General features: G+C 37.6%; 1 protein-coding gene across 2 annotated transcripts in view; it reads right to left on the reverse strand.

Annotated features, from left to right (window-relative positions):
• The window catches only part of LOC127661276 (chromodomain Y-like protein 2), a 92,264-nt gene extending 67,729 nt beyond the window's left edge, over window positions 1-24,535 (reverse strand). Inside the window, exons 1-2 of one of the 2 annotated variants that reach the window (XM_052151911.1) lie at window positions 24,421-24,535; window positions 1,561-2,122 (exon numbers count right to left, since the gene is read on the reverse strand). In XM_052151911.1, coding sequence (XP_052007871.1) covers window positions 1,561-2,122; window positions 24,421-24,444 — 586 coding nt within the window. In that variant the 5' untranslated portion in view covers window positions 24,445-24,535. Of the gene's footprint in view, window positions 1-1,560; window positions 2,123-23,032; window positions 23,176-24,420 lie in introns of those variants that run through there. The other variant, XM_052151910.1, reaches the window with a different exon arrangement.
• Between the last annotated feature and the right edge of the window lie 1,408 nt (window positions 24,536-25,943).

The following is a 25,943-nucleotide window of genomic DNA, read 5'->3' on the forward strand; positions in this document are numbered from 1 at the left end:
ACACGATAAGATTCCAGCGACAAGCAATTTGTCTGTCTATACGCAAAGTAAAACAAACATTACGATATTCATAATGAGGATAACTGACATTAAAATGTGGAAATCAGAGCAATCAATGGCGGAACAGTCTATTTATCGAACGCAACTCATTTTCTCACTAAAGCTACGTATGGGCATTCGCTTTCAACGGAAATACCAGAGGGGATAAATACACAATCACACACACAGACAGGACAAAGTTACATTATATTGTTTATGTTCACACAGTTCTACTGTTGTTATTTCGCCATTTTCCACATGACAGGGAAGCGCGGAGAAAGACTGAATGAGTTGGTATGTCACCCTCTGAACCAATGTGTGTGTGTGTGTAATAGACCTCTGACTGAAGAGAATGATATCTCAAGCACAACATCAGGTAGGTGTGCGTGACACCCTCGGTTCAAAATCAAGTTGTACTGAACTGGCTAATGAGATGCTGGCTTTATAGTGTTCTAAGAATAATTTGATACCCATTTGCTGACTGGCCTGCCCGGCAAGATGTTGTAGAAACAGAAACCATTTCGAAAATAGAATGTCCTGCCGCTCTTTGCTGTTATGGCTTAGGACACTGTGTAAGGAATCATTTGAATTTTAATGCTTGTATTACAGACCCACATAAATTTACTCACTTATTCCAACATGTTTAGCTTGTGTGGTAGCTCACCTGTTAGTGTGTTAGACTCTGGGCTTGGAGGAACGAGGCTCGCGCCCAGCGAAGCACAAAAGCTAACATGTGAGCCAAAAGTGTCAGAACTGACACTAAATTACGTGGTTGCTTCAGAAAATATGCTTTTCATGTCACATTTGCTTTTAGAACACTATCGGTTAGGTTTAGGTTAATGTTTTATGTTAGGGAGGTACATTTTACTCATTAAAACTTTTAAAAATGCATGCTTTTGGTGCCCCTTGCTGGACATTTCACTGAGAAACAGCAGCAAAACATAGAATGAAGCACGAATTTCCTTTAGCAAAAACATTGCCACGGTCACGTAATTTTCAAGAGTTCAGGCTGTACATTTTTTTATGAATATCCCATCCGTCTATTCAATACAATGGCAGTTGATTATGATTCACTTCACAGCATTAAAAAAGCATGCAAAATATATCATAAAAGTAATCCAGCCACTTGTTCATCATATCACAAGGCTTCTGAAGGATGATAGGTTTTGGAGAGAAGCAACTTGAAATGGCAGTCATTTATCTGTAAAAATCTTGATGTCCATTGTCCATTCATGAGCACATGAGAGAAGCTCTTTCACAGTGGCTTGAGTGCTCACTTCAGAATGTGTATTGCTTTTAGAGCTAAACAAAGCAGGTAAGAGTGTATTTAAACACACATTGTTACACCAATTATGCTTAAGTCGACATGTACGGTCAGGTCACATAAATGCCTTAAACAGTTTTCCTTTCGACACACATAGATTTTTGCCCATGTAAATATTTACGTCAAATAGCTTTATCAGGTACTAAGAAAAAAAAAATTCAAATAGCAGAACTGTATAATATGAAAAGATGTCTTACCTAATTCTTTGCCATGCAGTGATGTGGCTTCATTTAGGTCCTTGTCCCCTGTTATTCTGCTGCCCTGAGTCCTGCCTGTAGTCCTGTAATGCTGTGGGTCCATATCTCCATTTTGTAGTCCATTAGAGACCCTGGCAGATGGTACAAACTGCAACACCGCAGGGACAGTCTTGTAAGTCACAGGTTTGCTTGTTCTGTCCGCCAGAGGTTTACCTCCACACATCTTCTGTGGTTTTGGAGGAACCCCTACGCCTTGCTCCACCGAAACCCCCCCACCCCCAGCCCCAGTAGTTCTTTTCTTTTTTCGTGACTCCCCATGGGACTTGGAGCTGTCGTGTAGCACGGTGCCCCCTAGGTGGCGATGTGTTGCCCCACTGGTCTTTGCTGGCTTGAAGCGATGGTCCTGCAGGCGAAGGCCATTAAACTGGTCTATGAACTCCTCACAATGTAGAAGGTGGTGCTCTGGCTCCCAAGTGTCCTCTTTGCTTCCATATCCCTTCCAACGGATCAAATATTCCCACTTTCCTTTCTTATTCTTCCGCTTGTCCACGATCCTCTCCACCTGATGGAAGAAAAACATGAGCATCTTCATTTATGACATTCATTGATACGCGTTATTGTCAGAAGTAGGTGTAATAGAGAAGGGACACATCACATTTTGTGAGTATAAGATACACAGAGAGGATACATTTACCTTCAAGACTGAGTGCGAATTTAAAAACATGTGTAATAAAAAGTTGCAAACTCTCATTTATTCGAGGTCCAAAGAAAATACTTTACATACCTTTTACTTCATGGTTACACACTCATGACATTTTTAAAGTAATTTAATAAATGTGTTTTGTAGAAAATGCTATACCAAAATTGGACACAAAGATTTCATTTCAACAAACTTGACATGTTTTAAACTAGATTTTTAAAAGACTTAATTTCATCACATCAGACAACCTTATATGTCAATGACCCACAAAGGAATAGTTCACCCAAAGAAAAGAAAATTCTCTCATCATTCACTCACACCATCCCCGATGTGTATGACTTCCATTCTTCTGCAGAACACAAACAAAGATTTATCTAATTTATGTAAGACAATATATCAGCTCTGTAGTTCTATACAACGCACGTGAATGGTGAGCAACCTTTTGAAGTTCAAAAACCACATAAAGGCAACATGAAAGTAGACCATAACACTCCAGTGGTTTAATCGATGGCTTCTGAAGAGACCCAATCAATTACGGGTGAGAACAGACTCATAAATAAAAAATAAAAAAAATATATATATCTATATTTTCAATATAAATCTTGACAAAGATTCTTCTCCTTTTCAATCATTATTACAAGATTGATTATACTTCCCTAGTGTCATCTAGTGCTCATGGGTCAAGCACTAGGAAATGTAATCGAACTTGAAAAACCTTGTCTAGAGACTGCAATGGTAAGATATACGGTAAAAAAAAAATATTTACATTTTGATCTGTTCTCACCCAAAACCAATTGGATTGCTTCAGAAGACATGGATTAAACCATTGGAGTCAAATGCAGGGGTGGCATAATATTTAAATGAAACTATTTGAGCAGTAGGCGGTCACAAAGGGTGGGAGGGGGAGGGCACTCTCTGCAGACATGCAGCATATTTGGGCAGTTTAGTTCTGCTTACCCTTCTCATTTAAAATGAATTGTTATCTTGTGGATAACTTTTTAGAAGCTCCATGTGCTTTATATTGACGCCTGATCTCACTTCAGCAGCTATCTGTTTGCATCACAGAAACTGGATAAGCAGTGCCCACAGAAAAAGTGTATTTACCTGCTGAAAGCCAAATGTGGTGAAAGGGATTAAAATAGCACTGTACAGTGCAGGTCAAATGAATCAAATAATAAAAAAAAAAGCATCCTGTGCCTAATATAGCATGCATTTGAACAATCCTTTTCTCACTAACTGATTTGGATGTAAATACCCTGAAATTAAAGCTGAAAGTCTGCAGTTAAAGCACATCTGTTTCATTTCAAATCCATTGTGGTGGTGTATAGAGCCAAAAAGATTAGAATTGTGGCGATGTCCCAATATTTATGGACCTGACTGTATATAAGGTGAAAATTTGTATTTAATTTAACTTTTCTCTCAGCCCAGGCAAGTCTTATTCACTGCATGAATGCCAGAAGAGGCTGGCAGCTCGAGACAAGGCTCCGCTCAGTAAACTGAACAATACATTTTTTTCGTCAATTGCTCCCGCATAAAATGTGGCTGAATAAGGCATTTACAATTACATTTGCCTCCTCCTACATTTATCAATAATGATCATCTAAGGTAACAGTATCATGTTAGTGCGTTGGGAAGCCTGGTTGTAACTAGGGATATCGATATATTGTTTACTGATCAACACGTTATTTCATTGATATATTTTTGAGGCATTGATTTATAAAAATTATCTGACATTTAAATTAGAATCCCAATATACCAATTACTGAAGCCGCAGTCACAATCACATGCACAAACACACATACAGAACGAGCTTAAGAGGCACAGATGGCAGTCCAAAGTTAAAAAGGTTTTTATACTTCTTCAAGAATGAACAGTGACATGTTGAGTTTGAAGGCTAGTGAAACTGTTGTAAAATGCGCGACATTTATTATACAATTTCTCTGTATGTAGCCATGAATAGGTCATTCAAGCTGTCAAACCACAAAAAAATATACTTGTTACTGAAAATACATTGTGTAATCTCTATGAAAGATACTTATACACAATACATCATCCTGTTATACTAGAGCATATAATCTTTGTCCTTTGATAATGATTTGGGTCAAATTTTATGGAAAACCTTGCAACTTGCGCTCCATGGCTCTTCAGAATGTTGACAGTGAGCATTGGCGGTGTGTGCGTACCTTTGTAGAAAATAATTGTTTTGAATTTTAGAACACACCATGTCATCTGCCAGATGCGCCCGGTGTGCAAAGCCCTTTAATTAACCCTGCCGCTCAGTTTACCAAAGTTACCGTTGAGAAATATGTCTGAAGAGACAGTCTATTGTGCAATGTGCAGTCCTATTTATAGCGTACATTTCTTTTTTAAATATTTATATTTTTTATAAATATAAGATTTTCGATGCGTGAAAAAGGCATCGATCCCAAGCCTAGTTGTACGTGAAGCAACAGGTGAAGAAAGATAAATATCAATGAAATCCAATTTATTGAAGGATATCAGAAATGAAAGATGAAGGAAATCTATTCTGTGCACTGGAGTTGTTCTTCACATGTTGAACTGATGTTAGCTAGAATGTCGCAGTGAAGTACCCTGATGAGTGCAGTTCTATTTGAGGTGTTTCACCTTTCTGAAATTGTGCATCTTCATTTCCTTTCCTTGCTTCCTTTCCTTGCATCCTAGATCCACCATCTTAGGAAATGAGGATGGAAGAATCAAAGGAGGATGCATTTGTTAAATGGAATGTCTGAGCTCACTCAATCATCAATTCAGAGCACTGTCTTTGCATCTGCATTACATTTACATTTATTCATTTGGCAGACGCTTTTATCCAAAGTGATTTACAAAAGAGGAAAACATCAGCGAATCATCTTAAGGAGACAGTGGTACGAAAAGTGCCATATTACAAAAGTTTCACTAGCATCAGAATAGCATTCAAAACAGATTTAAGTGCAAAAATAATAATTATTTTATTTTTTTATTGACTGGTTAAATGCTCTTGGAAAAGATGTGTTTTTAGCCGTTTTTTGAAGATAGAGAGTGAGTCAGCTTCACGGATGGAGTTGGGAAGGTCATTCCACTAACGTGGTATGATGAAACAGAGTCCGGGAAAGTGTTTTGGTGCCTCTTTGTGTTGGTACAACAAGGCAATGTTCCTTAGTAGACCCCAGGCTTCTGGCGGGAGTGTAGATCTGCATAAATTATTTTAGGTATGCTGGAGCAGACCCAGTGACTGTTTTATATGCCAGCATCAGAGCCTTGAATTGTATACATGCATCAACCGGCAGCAAGTGGAGAGAGACAAAGAGTGGTGTAACATGTGCTCTCTTAGGTTCATTAAAGACCAGACGTGCTGCTGCATTCTGGATCATTTGGAGAGGTCTAATAGCACATGCAGGAAGGCCTGCAATGAGAGCATTACAGTAGTCCAGTCTAGTTATGACAAGTGACTGAACAAGCAGTTGTGTGGCATGTACAGAGAGGAAGGGTCTTATCTTCCTGATATTGTAGAGTGTAAATCTACATGATCTTGCGGTCTTTGAGATGTGGTCTGTGAAATTTAGCTTGTATTGATGGTTACCCCTAGATTTCTGACCGTTTTGGAAGGCGATACTGTAGTTGTACCCAGCTGCATGATGATATTGTGTTCAACAGTAGGGTTGGCTGGAAACACAAGGAGTTCGGTCTTGGCTGGGTTGAGTTGCAGGTGGAGTTCCTTCATCCAGGCTGAGATGTCTGCCAGACAGGCAGCATTTCGAGCAGTCCCTGTGGTGTCGTTGGGCTGGAAACACAAGTAGAGTTGCGTGTCATCAGCGTAGCAGTGGTAAGACAAACCATGTGACTGAATGATGGGTCCCAGTGATGTTGTGTATATGGAGAAGAGAAGTGGCCCAACATTGGAGTGGCATTACATTGGAGTGCTTGCTGTTGTTGAAACTTCATTAATATATTCATAATAACTCCTAATAATTCAAGAAGTACTGTTGAAAGGTTTCAAATTAACTGCAAAAGGTGAAAATGTACTAAAGGTGCACTCATTAACTTTTATCTTTGTGTCATCTTGGACTTGTACAGACACCTCGCGGCTTGGATGCAACATAATTTAAAATCAACAGTTTTCAGTTTCAGATGCCATTGTAGAAATATTATCTTCACATTCATCCATGACTACTTTAATCAATGAGGGAAAGTGTCAAATAAAATGACGTTTACTGAAATTAAGCGAGTAATATTCGGCAGGTCATGTGAACATGGCAACTCCGATGTGCGGACCCTCTCCGATGTGCAGTCCCTCACCAGCAGTTGCCATATTCACATTAAGACGGTACAGATGCCAAGGAATTTGTGCTGTGCGATATCTAGGTTGATTACGGCAATACATCTGTGTCCACTGAAGAAGAAGCTGTCGATCTAAAACTCACTCAGACAATGTTGAGTCAAACTTGAAACTCCATAAGGTGGCCTCCAACAGTGCCTTGGTAATGGAAACTTTACCATCTGAAGAGAGAGCTAAGGATCTCAAATACTTGGATTTAAACACTGATCCATTGCCTCTGCAGTCTTGGTATAAGCTGGAACCACAAGACAGATTGCTTTACGTTTAAGGTTTCTAAGGATCTCAAACCTTTTACTCGAAGAGGTAATTCATAGTCTATTATGAAAGTCCGAACAAGCTAACATGTAGCATTTCTAATAAGGCTGTGAAATCCTCTATTTATGAAAATGTAATTATTAAATGCAAATTGGAAAAAAATAATATGCAGTTTAATACACAAGCTGTTTATTCAGTTATTCAGAATGAATGTGAATGCTTTCTATATATATTTTTTTATTTTAATAAGTTTGTAAATCACTGTGTAAGTTGTATCTTTGTATGTTTCTTTCAGTTTTACAGTAAAAGTGAAGTGCATTAAAGTACACATCACATCAGTATAAAGAAAGACGTGTGATGGAACTTAATCCTTGTTAACTATCTGTCAGAGCTTTGTAAAAAAACACAACTGCCAGGACAGAATACATATGTTGGGCAATTCCACAGAAATGTAAACCACATCATGTGAAAAAAGTTAACAAATGAACAAAACAACCTTTTATTGTAGTGTAATGGATAATCCATCCAAACCGCTAGAGAGCGCCGCATGCTCACACAATGCTGACTGAAGCGCTGACTGCAGTCTATTTTTAAATGCAGCCTTTCAAGCTTTCATAATTGCACAAGACCATGGGTGCTTCTCAATCGGAAGGCTGCAGCCTTGTTAGGCTGGATATCTTGGCTGTCAAGTCATCAAGCACCATCAAAGGCTGTCTCAATTGTGAGGACACTTAGAAGCCAGCCTTGTTTCGAAGCCTTCATTTGTCATATTTTGGACGATGCATCAGGTGTACCTTTTGTGGCCTTTAATTACCCACAATACTCTGCACATGTCCAAAATTATTTTAAAGAAGGGCAGAGAACGAGTCGCATGACCATGGATGCGGAAACCTTTATGAAACAGCTTACTTTTTTCTCTCTCCTCAAGTTTTTATTCGCATTCGCAGCAATGACAATATGTAGACCACAAAAATGCAAGTAGTTTAGACAATACAACAAATTAAAAGATACACGGCACAAAAAAAAGAAATAAATACAATTAATAAAAGGGCAATTACATGAAATTGAAAATTTCAAAAAAGTTGTAGAGTTTTTACAAGTCTAGGGTTCCATTTAATCATATTTGAAAAGGTTTCAATATAATTTCTAAGATCAGTGCTGCAAAATGTATTTGATATACCAAAAAACATTTTGCTAAAATAATTAAGAGAATAAGGACATATTTCTTGTTTTCTGAAGTATATGGGTTTTCAAAACAAAGTAAAATATCACATGGTTCTACGCATATGGTTCACCATGCACACTTACTATATAGTCTCATTCTAGTGCTGAATGCTGAGGAGTCTAGTCCACAGCCAGAATGACAGGTCTAGGAATGACACAGCCTTCCGTTTGAGAAGCACCTCAAATTGTGTTCTCAATCTTAACTCAATCAATTGTGCAGCCATAATGGACACCATACCAATGTCTCAAAAATCAAAGTTTTCTGCCGGTTTGAAAGCGTTTTTCGATAGTTTTACCTTATCATGAATAGGTAAGTGCCACTTTCAAAACTGTCACATCTATAACGACTGTTTTTCCTCAATGTGAGAACGAGAATTATTAAAAAATATTACACGTAATATTACATGTTCTTAGGAGTGCCAACCCTTCAACATTGTTACATTTGAATTCAAAGAGATTTTACAGTGTGTTATTAATTAATTATAAATGAACCATCTGCTTTTCACATCAGCGTTTTCATGCTTAAATCCGATTTGCAAATGGTTATAATTTGGTCAATAATTGGCCGATAAATATACATTGGCAGATACATTGGTGCAACCCTCATACATACACAACACATGGCATCAACTTCAATGTCATTAATCAACTTATTTTGGAAACATTTCTAATTATTCAAGAAAAAAATAGGCATAATTTTTCAAAACTATATAATTATAACCTTTAACTCTTTTAACTTTTCATAAGATCTTAAAAATATTTTCGGAAATGCCAAACAAAAAGGTATTCAATATTTTCTCAATTTATTTCATAAGAATACTAAGACCATGAAGCCCTTTCAAGAATTACAAACAAAATTTAGGATTTTTTTTATTATTATCTGTATTTACTTATTAATTTTAACACATGATTTAAGTTCGGATAAACAGAAAACAGGTATTTAATATTATTTCATATTATGCAAGAAAATGTACACTTCTTTTGTGGAAATCTGCAGATGTTCTACCTCTTGAAAAGTTAACCTACGAACTTCATTTTATTATAAGTTTCATATGTAATAAAAAATTATGTAATTAAAATTCTACGTTACAAAAAAAAAAACTAAATAACCACTTATTTTTTGTTGCAAAACTTGTGTTGGACTAATAAATTTCCTCCATTTATAGTTTAATTCTCTTGAATTCAAAGGAATTCTTAAAATTCTGAGAAATGTGCCTTATCCTGACATACAGATGACCTCAAAGCTAACAGGTGTGGACTAAAAAAGGCACAAAATTCCAATTCCGATGTCATGAAGCTTCAAGAAACATTTTCATTTACTGTGCCACATTCATGCATATTTTCAGATGTTGCCTTCTAAACAAAAAAGCTGCTGAATGCTTTAAACTTAAAATTAATTTGAGAAAATTGTCTTATGATTAAAATGAATTGAACTGTCCTAATACAAAAGGGCATTACATAATTATCATTATACTTTATGATAAAACATGGGTCTTTTAAATATCGTCAGCATTAAACATCTTGCAAAAGTTGAGTGTAAATTATTTTTAGCATGTGGACTAAAAAAGTACATTTGATATCTGGAAAGTGTCGATTGTTCACCAAGCAAAACTTATGCAGAGTTTACACTACAAGAATTTAAGATAGTTAGATTTTTCATATTGTAACCAATAAAATACATGATAACTTTAGGCAATTAAAAACATACACATCATATTCTGAAAAGCATAACATATGATCATGCATTTGTTTTCTTTTTTGTATATATATATATATATATATATATATATATATATATATATATATATATATATAATTTCTTTCAGTTGATGAGGTTAAGACCAGGGCGTTATCCCTGAGAACAGTTCTCAAGATTAATAAAACCAAAACCCAGTGGGAGTGGGAACAAACCCTTGACACCCAGGCAAATGTGGCTTCTCAGGGTCATGGATTTCATAAAACAATATATTGTTCACCGTCCATGTGAGACAACCGTAAGTTTTACAGTCTAAAATCATGTTCATTTATTTTCTTTTTCAATAGGTTTTAATATATTCTATATGTTTATTATTCTGATTCTGCTTTGAATCTTTTTATATACTGTGAGCAAGAATCTAATAATAATAAAAAAAAAAATAAAAAAACACTGTGCATCATCTACATTGCGAGTAGGCTGTACAGTACAATGAATTGCATATTAAATACATATTAAATGCATTTCATGGCAAGATGCAACCATAAAATTATTGTAAGTTTTATCCATGAGCTATAGAAAAAGTAGAAGTATAAAATATAAGGGCAAACATGTGTTAAATTCATATTAAATATTAAGGTATGTTGTAATAAGTAATGAAAACATTACATAGTGAATGTTTACATGGAGAACAATGACCGATATTTTATATTTCTATACAACTATGATAGTCTCTTAAAACAACTTCTATTTCACCTCTTTTCCAGCTTGATTTGCCATCCTGTGTGCAGAATGAGACAGGATCAGGATGAGGGCGATCTTGATGAAAGCACAGAATCACTTGAACAGTTGCAGACTCTACAGTCGAGACCTGGTACACCAACAACAGCTAGAACATCACGTACTGCCTCACCTGTTGAATGGTTAGAAGCTCCGGCAACTGCCACAGGAATGCACAAGGGGAGGTCAGAATCTGATATAGAGCTCCAAAAGATAGTTCTTTTGAAGCAAATGGCATCGAAAGTTGAGGCTGACCCAACTCCTGATGTGTTCACTACATTTGGAAACCAGGTAGCATCAGAATTAAAACTACTTCAAGACACAGCCAATGTAACCAGACTAAAAAGGAACATAATGAACATGATCTATGATACACAAGATGCAGAGAGGAATAGATCCACCACCTCGCATGCACCACCAGCACCGTACACATTCCACCAAATCATTCCACCTTTGCCACCGGTACAGTCCCACCCACATCAAATGACACCTCATGGTTCTCGACCACAAGGCTTTTAGCAAACATTGCCACCCTATGATCTAAATGAAAGCCTGTGAAAATCTGTGCTTCTTTAAATAGGTAAAAGTTTAATAGTATTTTAATAGTATTTGATACAGGTATTTTGATTCCATAATTATGTTCTTTGTTTTTTTTTTGTAATTGCTATAAGGTTGATGCTTTGGGTGAACACAAAGTTGTATTTATTTCCTTGTTGTAATATACAAAACAAAAGCAACTTGACAATGCACCGTTAAAAAAGCAGAACTTGTTTCACTAGTGGTACTCAAAAAAAAAAGATCTTCAGTGTTATTTATTCTTTTTCAATAAATGTTTGAAACAAAGCTAGTAAAAATAGTCTGTGTTTTAATAAGCAATTAAAACAATGACATCAAGCATATGCAATTAAAACAATGACTCTTCAGTGTAAACATTAAAACATTTTTTAACAAAGATGTGAGATCGATGACAGAATTGTTAATAGATTCACACACTTTTATCCACAAAACAAATGTATACAAATCTGACATCCTTACTAAATGTATTCCTCCTGCCAAGGAACACTGCCTAAAGATGAGACAAAATAATCATGCAGAATGTTTCGTTGCATTTTTGCTGTAACTGTTGCATTGCGTTCCCCTCTATGCTCCAATGGCTGAAAAGATCCAGTCCCTTGATTCCTCCAGGTTCCCTCAACTATGCTGTGGTCATCATTTACCCAATCTTCAAAGGCTGGAGGTGTATATGCTTCAGACCTGTGCTCACAGAGGAAGTTATGGATGCATAGGGAGGCCATAGTTATCTTAACCACCTTTTCTGGCTCCAAGCATATGGTGGTTCTGAAAACCCTCAACCTGTTGGCAAGAATGCCAAATGCATTTTCTACCACTCTCAGTGCCCTTGAGAGACGGTAGTTCAGTACCCTTTGACTGCGGTCCATCTGCCTGTATGGATAAGGCTTCATGAGGTCAAACCTTGAAGGATACGCCTCATCACCAACAAACATGTACGGCATCATAATATCAGTTTTGAGCAATGTTTCAGATGGAGGAAAGTCCAGTAGGCCCTGATCCATCGCTTTGTGTAGGTCAGAGTGTGCGAAAAGTCCAGCATCAGAGACCCTACCTTGGGTACCCTCACTGGCATAGATGAACTTGTAGTTCGCATCCACAACAGCCATCATTATCACAGAGAATGTGCTCTTGTAGTTGTGGTAAAGGCTGCCACTTTTAGCTGGATGTTGTATATGGATGTGCTTCCCATTAAGCGCACCAAGGCAATGGGGAAATTGTCATTTCAGTTCGAAGTCTTGTGCTATTGTCCACCATTCTGCCTCTGTTGATGGTGTCTAGCATAATAACAGAAGAAAAAGGCTCATATTTTAAACTTCATTTGGTACACTGATGTATTCTATAATTATATGTGCCACACATGGTTAATTGTAAAACTAAATTAATGATATTCATGACTTAAGACATCATGACTCCTATTACAATATAATTACATCAAAATATCAGCAAAATGCACCTAAAGTATCAGCAAAGTAGTAATTTTGCAGTAAAATGTTTCCTGACAACATTATCTTATATAAGTTTTAGGAGTAATATTACTGCAAATATTAACAACAACTTACTGCAAGTACAGCACTGGACTAAGTGTTACATTTCACCACTGGTGTTAATCAGAGCCTACCTTCAGGAAGTCTTTTTTCATTACTTGGTACAGTGCAGATCAGGTCTCTATAACTATATGTGAAATAGAGCTGGTCCCAACGCTGTTCTGGAAGCTGAGGGATCTGAATGTTTCACCTGCATACATTTTTTATTTTTACAAAATCTAAAATAGACACTTAAAATGAACAACAGTTAAATCAATTAGACATAAATGTGTTATTTATTTGGCAGACCCACCTGTTGCCAAAAACCGCAAGGTCAAAGATAGGCGCTCTCTTGTAGGTATTGCCAGTCTTATTTTAGTGTGTTTCTTTGTTATGAGGGGTCCGACCATCTCAAGAAAGAACTCAAACTCTGCTGTCATCCGGAGCAGCTGCCTGAACCCAGTCCTATCATGCATCTTATGGTATGGGGAACACAATAATATAGTTTAAATTCGAGTAAATTAAATATAACTTGTATCAAAATAACTTAGCATTCATGTATTGATTTTTCAATTATCTAAATAAAAACAAAAACACCAGCAGGCAGTTACCTGCGTTAATTGCAACATTTCTTATTTACCTCCAAGTCTCTCTGCGGAACAGACAATCCTTGCTGCCCGTGTCTCCCCAACCATTCCCTCCTCCATAGTCTTTTCTTCTTTTTCGTTGTGAATCAGCGCATCGCAAGCTTCTTGCAGTCTGCTATTTTCAAAACCCAACACGGACAAGCACGAGAACGCCTACTCGCACGTGATCTTGTGCAATTTTCGTATAACTTCTCGCGTATACTCTGCTGTGAAACGTAATTTGGAGTCCACGCAGAACCAGAGATTCGTCTATAGAGAAATGTCTTGCAATGTGTTCACCCCTGTCGCCGATTCGTCGTGTAATTTGAAGTCTATGACTTCCATGACAAGACAGACAGTTGTGTAATATGAACGGTACCATGATCTGACGTCTTTGAAAGTCGTGTAGTTTGTAGGAGGCATTAGCAGCAACACGTCACTCAATGGAGTTAGATGTGGTCAATAGACTCAACAAATTTTTTCTGGGATAAAAGGACATAAATAACAAGGTGGGTAAATTAAATATATTATAAATTTACCGTCATGAAATATAATATACACATTTGACGTTTACATACACCATAGCCAAATATATTTAAACTCCGTTTTTCACAATTTCTGACATTTGATCATAGAAAACATTCCCTGTCTTAGGTCGGTTAGGATCACTACTTTATTTTAAGAATGTGAAATGTCAGTGTGGCAGGGCGGAGGGCGGGGCTGGGTCATGATCCTACACACCCGGTCCCGTATTAGGCTAATCAAGCCTCCGAGAGGGATAAAGGTCGACTGCAGAGGATCATGCGGGAGAGAGAGATTGTTTATGGACATGTCCGTCATGTGTGTGTGTTTGTCATTTGTTTGTATTTAAAATTAAATTATTATTTGTATCGTAAAGCCGGTTCTCGCCTCCTCCTTTCCATTGATCCCTTTACAGTCAGAATAATAGTCGAGAGAATTATTTATTTCAGCTTTTATTTCTTTCATCACATTCCCAGTGGGTCAGAAGTTTACATACACTTTGTTAGTATTTGGTAGCATTGCCTTTAAATTGTTTAACTTGGGTAAAGTTTTTTGGGGATTCAGGTGGATTTTTCACAAGTGACAAAATTGACAAAAAAGTTATTGATATTTAGTTAAAAATGTACATCGTACTGCTAGCTAATGTTTATTTAGCAAGTTTAAAAAAACTGCCAAAAACCTTTATATAAAAAGAAGAGGCTTGCCAATGACGGTCACAACAGCATACTACATATACTATAGCAACAACAAATCAGAACCAATATGACTGACAGTGTAAATACCGGAGTTCAGCCATATATGTATGAACCAGACTCCGGCAGAAGTCACAACTGTGAGAATGAACCAGGACGTTTCTGAATGGTTAATTGACACTGCGGGGAGTCAGTCTGGCAATCAATATCCCTCGTTGTACTGATATGTTGTGCAGATGTGCTGGCCTTTGTAAGTAAACATTCCACTTTTAGTACAACTCTCTTATATTCACAGAAAACATACATAGTTTTCAAAAAGACAATCACCTTACTGTATTGTGCATAATAAAGGTGCGGTTATGAATTATACAGACAGTAAGCTAAAAATAACGACATAGCTCTGTTCTCCGTGAAAACAATCAGAGACAATGGTAACTTTAGCTGCATTAGCCGTGGAATCAGCTAACAAGCACATCTGGAAAGACGATTTGCACAAAAATAATATAATATAAAGTGCGATGCTTACATCTTCAGGATATAAAGCTGGAACACGAACAGTTGGTATCTGGACAAACTGACAGCTAGAATGCCAAGGATCTGCAAAGCTGTCATTGCTGCATGTGGAGGATTTTTGATGAGAACTCTTTGAAGTAGTTTAAAACATTTTCAAATTGTAATAGTCATTTTTCGTCTGTTAATGTCTTACTATATGTTGAAATCAAATTTCAACCAAATTTCTTTCCATAAGAGCAAAAGCTGTACATTATTCCAAAACGTAGGCCCCCAGTGTGTGTGTGTGTGTGTGTGTGTGATATATATATATATATATTTATTTTATTTATTTTATTTTATTTTTTCACATAAAGTTAAGGGAGGGGGACACTTCAGAATTCTCCTTTCATCTATTTACATAGAGCAGTGAAGTTTTTAAAACACTACCTTATCCTTATCTTACCTAAATCTCACTGGCATTTACTCACTTTTTTAATTGTTACCTCAAATTTTATTCAGATGGAATGGATTTATATATAGTATATATACACAAACTGATCAGCCTCAACATTAAAACCACCTGCCTAATATTGTGTAGGCCCCCCGCGTGTCGTCAAAACACCGCCAAACCGCATCTAAGAATAGCATTCTGATATTATATTCCTCTCATCACAATTGTACAGAGCCGTTATCCGAGTTACCATAGACTTTGTCAATTCGGACAGGAGTATGTGAGTGGAGCGGAGCGGCACGATTTTGCCTGAAGCGAGGAGCGGGTTTTTAAAAAATCAGAGCATCATTGTTTTCTCTCGCTCCAAGAGTGATCCACTAATGCTCTATCACGGGCAAAACGCCTGTTAACAGATCTTAAGGAAAGATGGAATTTCTGATATAACCAGAAAGAATGTGATAAAAAAAATCTAGTTTTAAAATCTAAAATGTTTGACCTCCAGCATGAAGATTACTTTCGCTTTGTTTTCACGCTCCCTATTATTGAGTTAAGCTTGCGGTAAAGCTTGACTTAACATGCTGGTGTCTAATCTCTTTATTTTTACGTCAATTGGCATATTGTGAAAATTAATGACGGGATGGTGAAGGAGAACACGAGTGGGGAGGTGATTGCCATGATCATATGTTTGTTGTGAAATCCTAAAAGACGTGTCCAGAAAACACGATGATAATCCATTCTTATGTGGAGAGAAAATCTAAAAGGTCACCAATTCATATATCCCCTACTAAATATTTTGAATAATCATATCAACATTCTAATCTAATGCATCTTAATCTTATCTGTAGGCTATTATGACCCGCATTAAATAGAAATGAACTTTTAATGACATAAAACACCAACTGAACTAATCAACATGTTAATATTACGTAGTTTGACTTTAATCGATTGACATCTAAATTTATTTTAGTGCCGTAGGCTAATTCATGCGTTATACATTTGCAGATGAAAAATCTCAGCAAATGCGAAGAGGAAAAAAAGTGTAGAACATTCTGAGAATGACTTTTGTTTTCATTCACAGAATTATAGGGCAAGGTTAATTAAAAGAAGTACAATAATAGAAAATAATAGGCAATCATTAGGCAATAATACATAGACCTAATAATGTTTTTTTTAATTTATTTTTTTTGTAATTTATTAAATTGATTTAATTTAATGTTTTGTTTTTGTTCTGAGAATTTATTAAAAAAAAAACATTTGTTTGGTAATTTATATTTTTAATTTAATGTTTTTTTGTTTTGTTTTGTTTGTTTGATTTTTTTTGCATCTAGCAATTTATTTAATTGATCAGAGAACCCAGAGAATGCTGCCAATATGTTTCAAAAGTAAGCTATAAAAATTATATAATTTAGTTTTGGGCTAATGTTAGTGTTCTGATAAAGTACATTGTAGCTTTTAGTCTAGTATTGTGTATTTGTTTTTAATTTAATACACCTTCTGCATGGAAGGTTGTGATATTAAAAAGCACACTGAAATAACTTTACAGTAGAGAGGTAGTTAGGCGCTAATATTGCCTTGGAGCAAACAGGAGTGGGGTTTCTCTAATCCAGGAGCACGGAGCGAGCGAGGAGTGGGAAATGAACAACCCGAAAGGAGCTGGAGCGGAGTGATTAAAGAATGCTGCTCCACTCCACTCACATTCTCTGGCTCTAAGCTGTCTGGCCATTCTCTGTTAAACTATCTCATCAACAAGGCATTTCTGTCTACAGAACTGCAGCTCTCTGGATGTTTTTTTGTTTCTGGCACCATACTGAGTAAATTCTAGAGACTGTTGTGTGTGAAAATCCCAGAAGATAAGCACTCAAACCAGCCCGCCTGGTACTAACAATCATGTCACAGTCTAAATCACTGAGATCACATTTTTCCCCATACTGATGGTTGATGTGAACATTAACTGAAGCTCCTGACCCATATCTGGATGATTTTATGCATTACGCTGGTGCCACATGATTGGCTGATTAGATAATCGCATGAATAAGTACAGTGAAGGAAAAAGTATTTGATCCCCTGCTGATTTTGTACGTTTGCCCACTGACAAAGAAATGATCAGTCTATAATTTTAATGGTTGGCCATTGAGGTGCCACTAGAAGTACCCTGCACTTGCATAGGAATATTCTGTGTAGTGTCTGTCTTCCACAACAGTGGAAAAGGAGGGAATGCATACAACAGGCATTTCAGCCACTCGTGGGCTAGAGCATCCTGTCCCAATGGACTTGGCTTTTCGGTCCTCGCAAACCACCAACGGCAGTGAGTCGTCATTTCCAATGCAAATAGAAAAATAGAAAGATAGAGCGTCTGCCACCTGATTGTTCGATACCAGTCGGTACTGAGACCATAAGAGGATCAGTCGAGACAGTTGTAAGGACTTGAGAGACCTGGTGCTGCCCTGATGATTCAGAAGAAAAACCATCGATAATTGTCCGAACGGACAAACACATGGTGGCCTACAAGGGCTGGGGTAAGAAATGTTGCAGAGGTAGAAACACTGCCTTCAATTCTAGAATTTTGATATGCTCCAAGGCCTCTATTTGTGACCAAAGGCCGCCAATACCCCCTCTGGTTCCATGTTGCCTCCCATCCTGTCATTGAAGCATTGGTTGTGACCACTTCCCGGCGAGAAGGAACAACTCCCATGGGCACCCCAGCTATCAAAAGCACTAACTGGTTCAGCACACGGATGCAAGAATGGGAGACAATTATCATACGATGACGATGTCTTGCCGGGTTCAGCCGTAAACTGTTGTTCCATCTCTGTAGGGGCCTGAGGTGGAGCAAACCTAAAGGAACCACAGAGGTGGCCGCGGCCAACATCCCCATTAGTTGTATGAGAACGGCATAAGAAAGTTTTTCCCCCAAGGCGAAAACGAGTCAGTAGACGACATGGCAAGTAATAATTCCCATCCGAGTGAGCGACAATGTGGCAGACATTGCAAGAGAGTCCAGTGTCATTCCGATAAACGTTATGGACTGCACTAGAACCAAACAACTCTTCGTCTCATTCACTGTGAGACCCAACTTTTGAATGTGCTCTAACAATATCTTGCTGTTGCGTAGAGCATGCAGTTTTGTTGGGGAACAAAGCAACCAATCCTCATGCCCTTTGACCAAAGAGGAGACAGGGCTGCATTCATGTATCTTGCAAAAACACGGGGAGCCAGAGACAGACCAAAGAGTAGAACTTTGAACTGGTAAACTTGATCCTGAAAGCTGAATCTCAGGAACTTCCTGTAGACTGAAGTGTCTACATTTGATGACCCCAATGTGGTGTTGCAGACAAGAAGCAGCTGGCAGATAGTATTCTCTGCTTGAGTTATATAGGCCACTAATTTGTAAGCCTTCTTTAATAGAAAAGTGTCAGTACATCCACACTGTGCGCTTGGACACCATACATTGCCTCTTAAAGCCTCATCCAGTGAAACTACTAAAGCTGCCACCGGTTGTTCAATTTCCAGAGCCGGCCCCACACCTCAGCCATTGAAGCTAGGGTACGGGCCGTCTTTGATCTCCTTTTAGGCACATTGGAACCTGTCAGACTGCTTGAAAACTCTGAAACAATGTCTTTACATGGTGGCATGGCAAATGCGTTTGTATCTGATGTTTGCTTGAAAAACGTATTTGCCATCTGAAACACCATCAAAGTGTCATCCGCAGAGGACGGGCCTTTCCAGGGTGAATGAGTCGAACCCCTGCTCGAACCACCTGTAACAGACAGGCTGGAAAAAACTTCCTGAGAAGGATGATTTATAACAGCATCAACCAACTCATCATGAAAATGTGAATTGGAGGCACTCATGGAAAGAACATCCAAATCAATATTATGTGGAGGCTGGAAGTCACACTCTTCCACTGGCAGAGGATGTAGGTAATTCTGGAGGTTGGAGAGCTTGAAGAAGACATTTAATTTCTGCCATTTCTGATTAGAGATTAATGACAGTCTTTGACAGCAAATGCTCAGAATTGTCGCTTTGTGGAACAGATTTCTTCTTTGCCTGCGGAGCACCAGCCGCTGCTGATGCACGGCGCTTCTGAGAACGCCGTGGGGCTGAATCATGCTGTGTGAGACTAACGGGCGAGGCAGTCTTTCTGACATAGGCAGCATACTACAGTGCAAATATGGATCTGTCAAAGCTTCTCTTAAATGCTGGATTCCTAAACACGATGGGCAGCGATCGTACCCATCATCAGGGAGAAGCGTGTTCGGACACAGCTTACAACTCGGCGGGAAGCCGGTGACAATGGAGCTGTGAGCCATGAGTCAGCCGATTATTGCATGCCCTCGGTTAGGACCATAGGGAATCAGAGAGCCAAGATAATCAGTAAAAACTTCGACTATCAATTATATCTTCGGATAGAACAGAAAATAGTAAGTTGTGAACGACAAGCAAGCCAGAGAAACAAGACAACAAAATAACCGGCCGTTGGATAGCACCGTATGACCCGCACAATAAGTTATTACTGGAAATAACCATGTAATGGCCGATGAATCGAAAAATAATATAGGTTACGGGGCAAAAATTACCTTAGCGCAGTCAGATACCAGCCACCAGATGTACCGTGAAGTGCAGTGTATCTCCAGCACTAACAATCAGTAAATTAAATAATATACACTCACGAAAGACGAAGTTTTGTCCAAGTAAATAGTGAAGAGCGCACTGTCACAGCTTGAGAGTGCGAGTCCTCGCTACTCAGGTAAGCTGCACTGAACAGCGCGGACGCATTCAACACACCCTGATCCTTAACTATTGTAGGAAAACAATATGTCAAAGAATTCAAAATCCTCGGGCTCTGGAGACATTAAAAGACACTTATGTGCTCAAGCTGATGCCACAGAGCAGCAGGCCACCAGCCAAGGAGCTGATTTGGCCGGAGAAGTGAGGGAAATTTGGCGAGAATTGCTGAACATATCGGCAAGGCTGATGAAGGTGAATGCTGATGAAGGGGGGTAACATTTTGATTAGGTTTAAATATGTTTTTCTTTTCTTTGTTTAATAGATGAAGCAATACAAAATTTTTATCACAACAAATGCTGTCGATTGAGCCGAATTGTTTTGAACCTGGAATATTCCTTTAAGCATATTCGACAGCATTTGTGCCATATTTTAACGTCCTTATCTTTAAAAACAGCAAAAATTTAGGTTACAATGAGGTACTTACAATGGAAGTGAATGGGGCTAACTTTTGGAGAAAAAAATGTGAATCAGAATCAGAATCAGCTTTATTGCCGAGTATGCTTGCACATACAAGGAATTTGTCTTGGTGACAGGAGCTTCCAGTGCACAACAATACAAAAACAGCAGCAAGTCATAGATAATTCAAAACTAAACAAAGAAAAAATTATAAATAATTATACATATATGTACATACACTCAGACACACACTTATACATACCCACATACACACACACGTAGTGCAAATCTAATACAAATCTGTTATATAAAGAACAAAAATACAGTATGCACAGTGCAATGTATGTAATGGCAGAAGTGGATATGTTGGATAATATAAATAGACTTAAACTGTGTATTGCACATAATTATTGCTCAATGGGGCAGCTTTAACTGATTATGAGATGGATTGACTGAGGGAAAAAAATTTTCCTGTGTCTGATGGTTCTGTTGCTCAGAGCTCTGAAGCGTCGGCCAGAAGGCAATAGTTCAAAAAGGTAGTGGGCTGGGAGGTTGGGATCCAGAGGGGGGGGGTGGGGCTTGGGGTATTTTGGGGGTATATTGTTTTGGGGTATTTGGGGCATTATGTCGTAAACTTTACAAAAAAAAAGTTTGTTAAGATATTTTATCACTCTTAATAATGTTTACATGCATATTGTTTACATTTCGTGGCTATACTTAAAAAGTATTTCAATGTTTACTGATTGGCAATTTTACGCTGTATTGACATCAAGTCATAATGCTTAATGGATTGATCTCATAATCACATTCAAATAATTAATACAAAATATATGAATTAAAGTTAAACGGCATTTCTGACTATTTGAAGCATTATATAATCATGTTTGTTAATGACATATTAATGGAAGTTATTATTAAGCATCACTGAATAGCCTAATAAGCTGTCACCTTAGCTGGCACATGAAATCTAAGAAATCTGATCTCCATGTTATATTTTCTGCAACACACATCGTCTAACCAACAAAAACAAACCTATGGTGCAAGAGACTATGAAATCATATAAAGAGACTATGATCATGAAATGAAGAAAGGTGTGTTCATTTAACAGTAGTAGACTAATCAGGGCCGGCTCTGTAAATCTGGGGGCCCTAAGCAGGAAATTTTGGGGCCCTGCCTTGCAGTGAATAATGGAGTTTTGCCACCGCAAACCAGTAACTGTATACAATCTAACCCCAATTTAACAAATCTTCAATAAAGTTGTTGCATATACTACAGGTGTTGCTGGAGTCTCGATCTTTGAACTTCTTTTCCCTTTTCCACACTTTAAAAAGAGGGAGAAGTTAGACCAGTAATTTCTTTGCTTCCTTCTAAAGTGATTTAAACATACTTGCATTGATGTATCAAAGAGATTACAAATTCTACAAAAGATTCAAGTTTGAGTTGGTATGTATTTTTTATATATTCCAACTACAAAAACACTATTTCAGCGAACAATCATTAGCCAAATAAATGTGCATATAAAATGCAATGAATGATAAATTAATTAATCAAATAAATAAGCAAATAATATAAATAAGAAAAAAGGAAGAAAATAAGTCTAAACCCCCCAAAAAACACAAACTTTCACTTCACCCCATCTGCTTTTTATTCCCTGTTCCTTCTAATGAATTTTTCTCTCAGAATGTGTGTCTTCTTGCTTTTTGAGATGCAATACATTCTTACCTAAAATGTACCACAAATCCATTTTGCTTTTAGATATCTTGTATCGATCATCATTCAATAATGTTTCAGAGAGGACACAGAGTGTTTTAGCTTAACAATATATAAAATATTTCATATTAGTATATAGATTAATGTTTATTAATAATCTTTAATTACATATTCAATAAAGACCAGAAGAAAAAGCTTGTATTTAACCGCTTTATTTTAAACTTCATTTTGATTTTGACTGTCAGATTATTGCCCTTTCTCTTCTTTTTTACTTTCTTCTCTCTAATGTTTAATAATCAAACTATTTTTATTGTAATAAGTGTCTATTGAGACAAGTTTTTTCTTTCCCAGAACTAGTGTAGGTGGGTCATGTAGCGTTAACTGTTAAAAAGAAAATGCATTCATAGGAGCTGGGTCTGTCTCTTCATGGTCTGTAGCCCAGAGCTGGGCCTGATGGCTGGATTGGACCATAACGTTACTGCAAGCAAGCAATGTTGATTCAGCATAATTGATGGACAGCTACCGACTTTTTTCATTAGTTACTCTGTCTCTATTACAGTAATGACTAAACATCAACTTGCGAATTAAATAAGTAAAAATAAAGTAATAATAACTAACAGTTAAGGACGTGTCCGTTATTATTAGGCCTGAGTCGCCTGGCGTAACGTTACCAAGCCTTAACTTAAATTACATTATTAAAAATTACCTTACCTTGCATATGTCTCTTCTCATCATCATCCTTCTTCTTTTTCCTTTTTTCTGCACCCGATGGATAGACTCGTTTCATTTTTCAAAGTTCATTCGGTCAAATTTCAAAGTTCAGGGAAGACAACAATTTGACAGTTGGTTGTTCACTTAAACCCTTCTTTTACTGTCTATGCTTAAACCGCGGCGACTACCATCTGTAGTTAGGGGGCCCCCTAGTGGCGGCGGGGCCCTAAGCAGCCGCTTAGTTCGCTTATAGGGAGAGCCGGCTCTGAGACTAATCATCATGTTCTGAGCAGACACAAATATTTCAAAGATAATTAGCTTCCTAAAAATGACAAAGATTCTAAAAGCTCTAACGCTGTTAGAAGGGGATCCCATATTCATTTATTATTTTGGAGCTATAACTGTTAAATATGGTATTAGATCACATTTTGTAAGAGGAAACAGTGCTTGACACCTGTTGGACCTTTAAAAACATTACAGTGTCTCTGAAATATTATTACGGGTTAAATTCGATAACACTTTTATTTTTAACTTTGAGATTGTTGCTTTGTAATCACACGTGATAACCGTGTACTGTAAACGCACGAACACAGCGATTCAACATTATTTATCATTCGATTTTAAAATTCGCTTGATGACTGATGAACATGTCCAAAGAGATTGTAAATAGGAAATATGATTTAATTATAAATGTAAGAGAAATTATTGTATTTCGTCAAGAAAAGAAAGCGAAACAGGCGCCATGACATCAGCATTCCTAGAAGAGTTTGATAGTGAATGTTCATCAACAACAAACCATCAACAATACCGAACTCTGCTCCAGATTATTTGTCTCACACTATTATTTTATTAAAAATATATTTAGCCATATTCACCAAAACCAAACTTTGTTAGGTCTTCCTATTGCTGGAGCTTCAATTATGAATTAAAGTCACTTAATTGTGTTTGTCAGCTTCATTAAAACTACATTTAAACAAAAGCACTAGGTTCGTAAGGGAAGTAAGCGCAGAAATGAAGGGTTGAGTTGACTGACAGAGGCAGGGCACAGTTTACACACCTGCCATCCCATATTCATTATTATCACTCATCAGCTCACTTTACTCCTTCACCAAAGCTGCTCTAATTGAGCCACAAATTACAAATGCAAGTCATAAGCTCCCATGCAATGCACACACACGCACGCACGCACGCACGCACGCACTGCGATCTGAAGGCTGTAATGTACACAAACTCAGCACATCTCGAGTCTCCGCTGACTTTCGTTTGTTTAAAGGGCTTCAGTTCATCGGCTTTTCCATACGAAAGAGACCAGATACCTCCCATTACTTCCTAATTCATTCATTCGTCAACATTTAGAAGTAAATCCATCTGACAGGAGCTAAACGTACCTCGTAAAGGTCGCCCGAAGCCATTTCCCTTCGTGCGGATCCGGTTTCAAGGGCTGTTTCTGTGGGTTTGTACCGATAGCCCAAGAGATAGACGCGGGTATTAACGAAGCACCCAGCCGCAGTCAGCAGATGATCAGCAGACAGCGTCAATCGAGCGCGGCTGTCATGGATCGCGCTTCACTTCAGACAGCGAGAAACAGGGCGGGTCTGTTTGTGTAATGTGGTAGGCTTTACCTACGAGTCCACATAATAATCAGGAAAACAATCACTTTCCATTTTAAACAACAACTTTAGACTACACTTTTCATGACGTGCTCAGTGTATGTTTTACAATGTTTGTGTATTTTCATATACAAAACTAGATGTACATTGGCAGCCAAAAGTTTGGAATAATGTACAGATTTTGCTGTTTCAGAAGGAAATTGGTACTTTAATTCACCAAAGTGGCATTCAACTGATCATAAAGTATAGTCAGGACTTTACTGATGTAAAAAAAACCACACCATCACTATTTGAAAAAAAAGTTATTTTTGATCAAATCTAGACAGGCCCCAGCAGCCATAATTACATAGGGTGACCATATTCTGGTTTTCCAAAAAGAGGACACCTGGGGTGGGGGAGGGGTGTAAAGGGTCCAAAACAGTGTTATAATGAATGCAAATACTTTAATACAGTGAAAAAGACACTCTATTAGCATAACATAACATGTAACATGTATATAAATAAATAACAATTTCCAACATTATTTTGAATGTCCATGTACTAAAATAAATTATTTGATGCCATTAGTGAACCTTCATTTACTATTACTATTATTTTGAAGCAATGTGATAACAATTTAACCTGGTCAGAAAAAGTAGTCTGTTAATTTTCCTGATGAACTTTCACCTTTTGCTGACCCTTTATGCTTCACAGAGCTAATGTTTGCTTCTAAATCACTTGCACCTTTATTAACAACTGACACATAAGTGCAGCTTTACATGTCATACATTCTGCTTCCTACGGATCTCGACCTGGACGAAAGCATGGACATTTTTTGTGCAAATCTTCTGTAAATTTGCACTTTTCTTTGGGCACTGTCTCCACTCAGCTGTCATTTGCTGCTACTGTCAAGCAACTATTTAATGCCGAACACAACAGCGCTTCGTGCGTTCGCGGAGAGATTGAAAGGCAGTGATTTGGCCAATAGTTGCTGCTAGAAAATCACTTGCCATTGTATCAAACAGAGTTGAAAGCTATTGGTTCGTTAAATGAAGCTTAACATTTCTTTGTATTTGTTTTTGAGTTGTCACAGTATGCAAAAGACCGGCATGTCTTACGGTCAATATTAGGTCAAAAATGGCAAGAAAGAAACAGCTTTCCCTAGAAACTTGTCGGCAAGTTGTGCATGCGTGGTAGATTGCCCCGGAAGCGACTCTTTAGGACTTCCCCTGAACTTTCGTCGCCATAGCAACCTACACAAGTGATTTGTTTGTAATAAAACGAGTTTCACTGAGGCATATGAATGTCAGCGCATTCCACAT

The sequence above is a fragment of the Xyrauchen texanus genome, chromosome 21, assembly GCF_025860055.1.
Source record: "Xyrauchen texanus isolate HMW12.3.18 chromosome 21, RBS_HiC_50CHRs, whole genome shotgun sequence".
NCBI lineage: Eukaryota > Metazoa > Chordata > Actinopteri > Cypriniformes > Catostomidae > Xyrauchen > Xyrauchen texanus.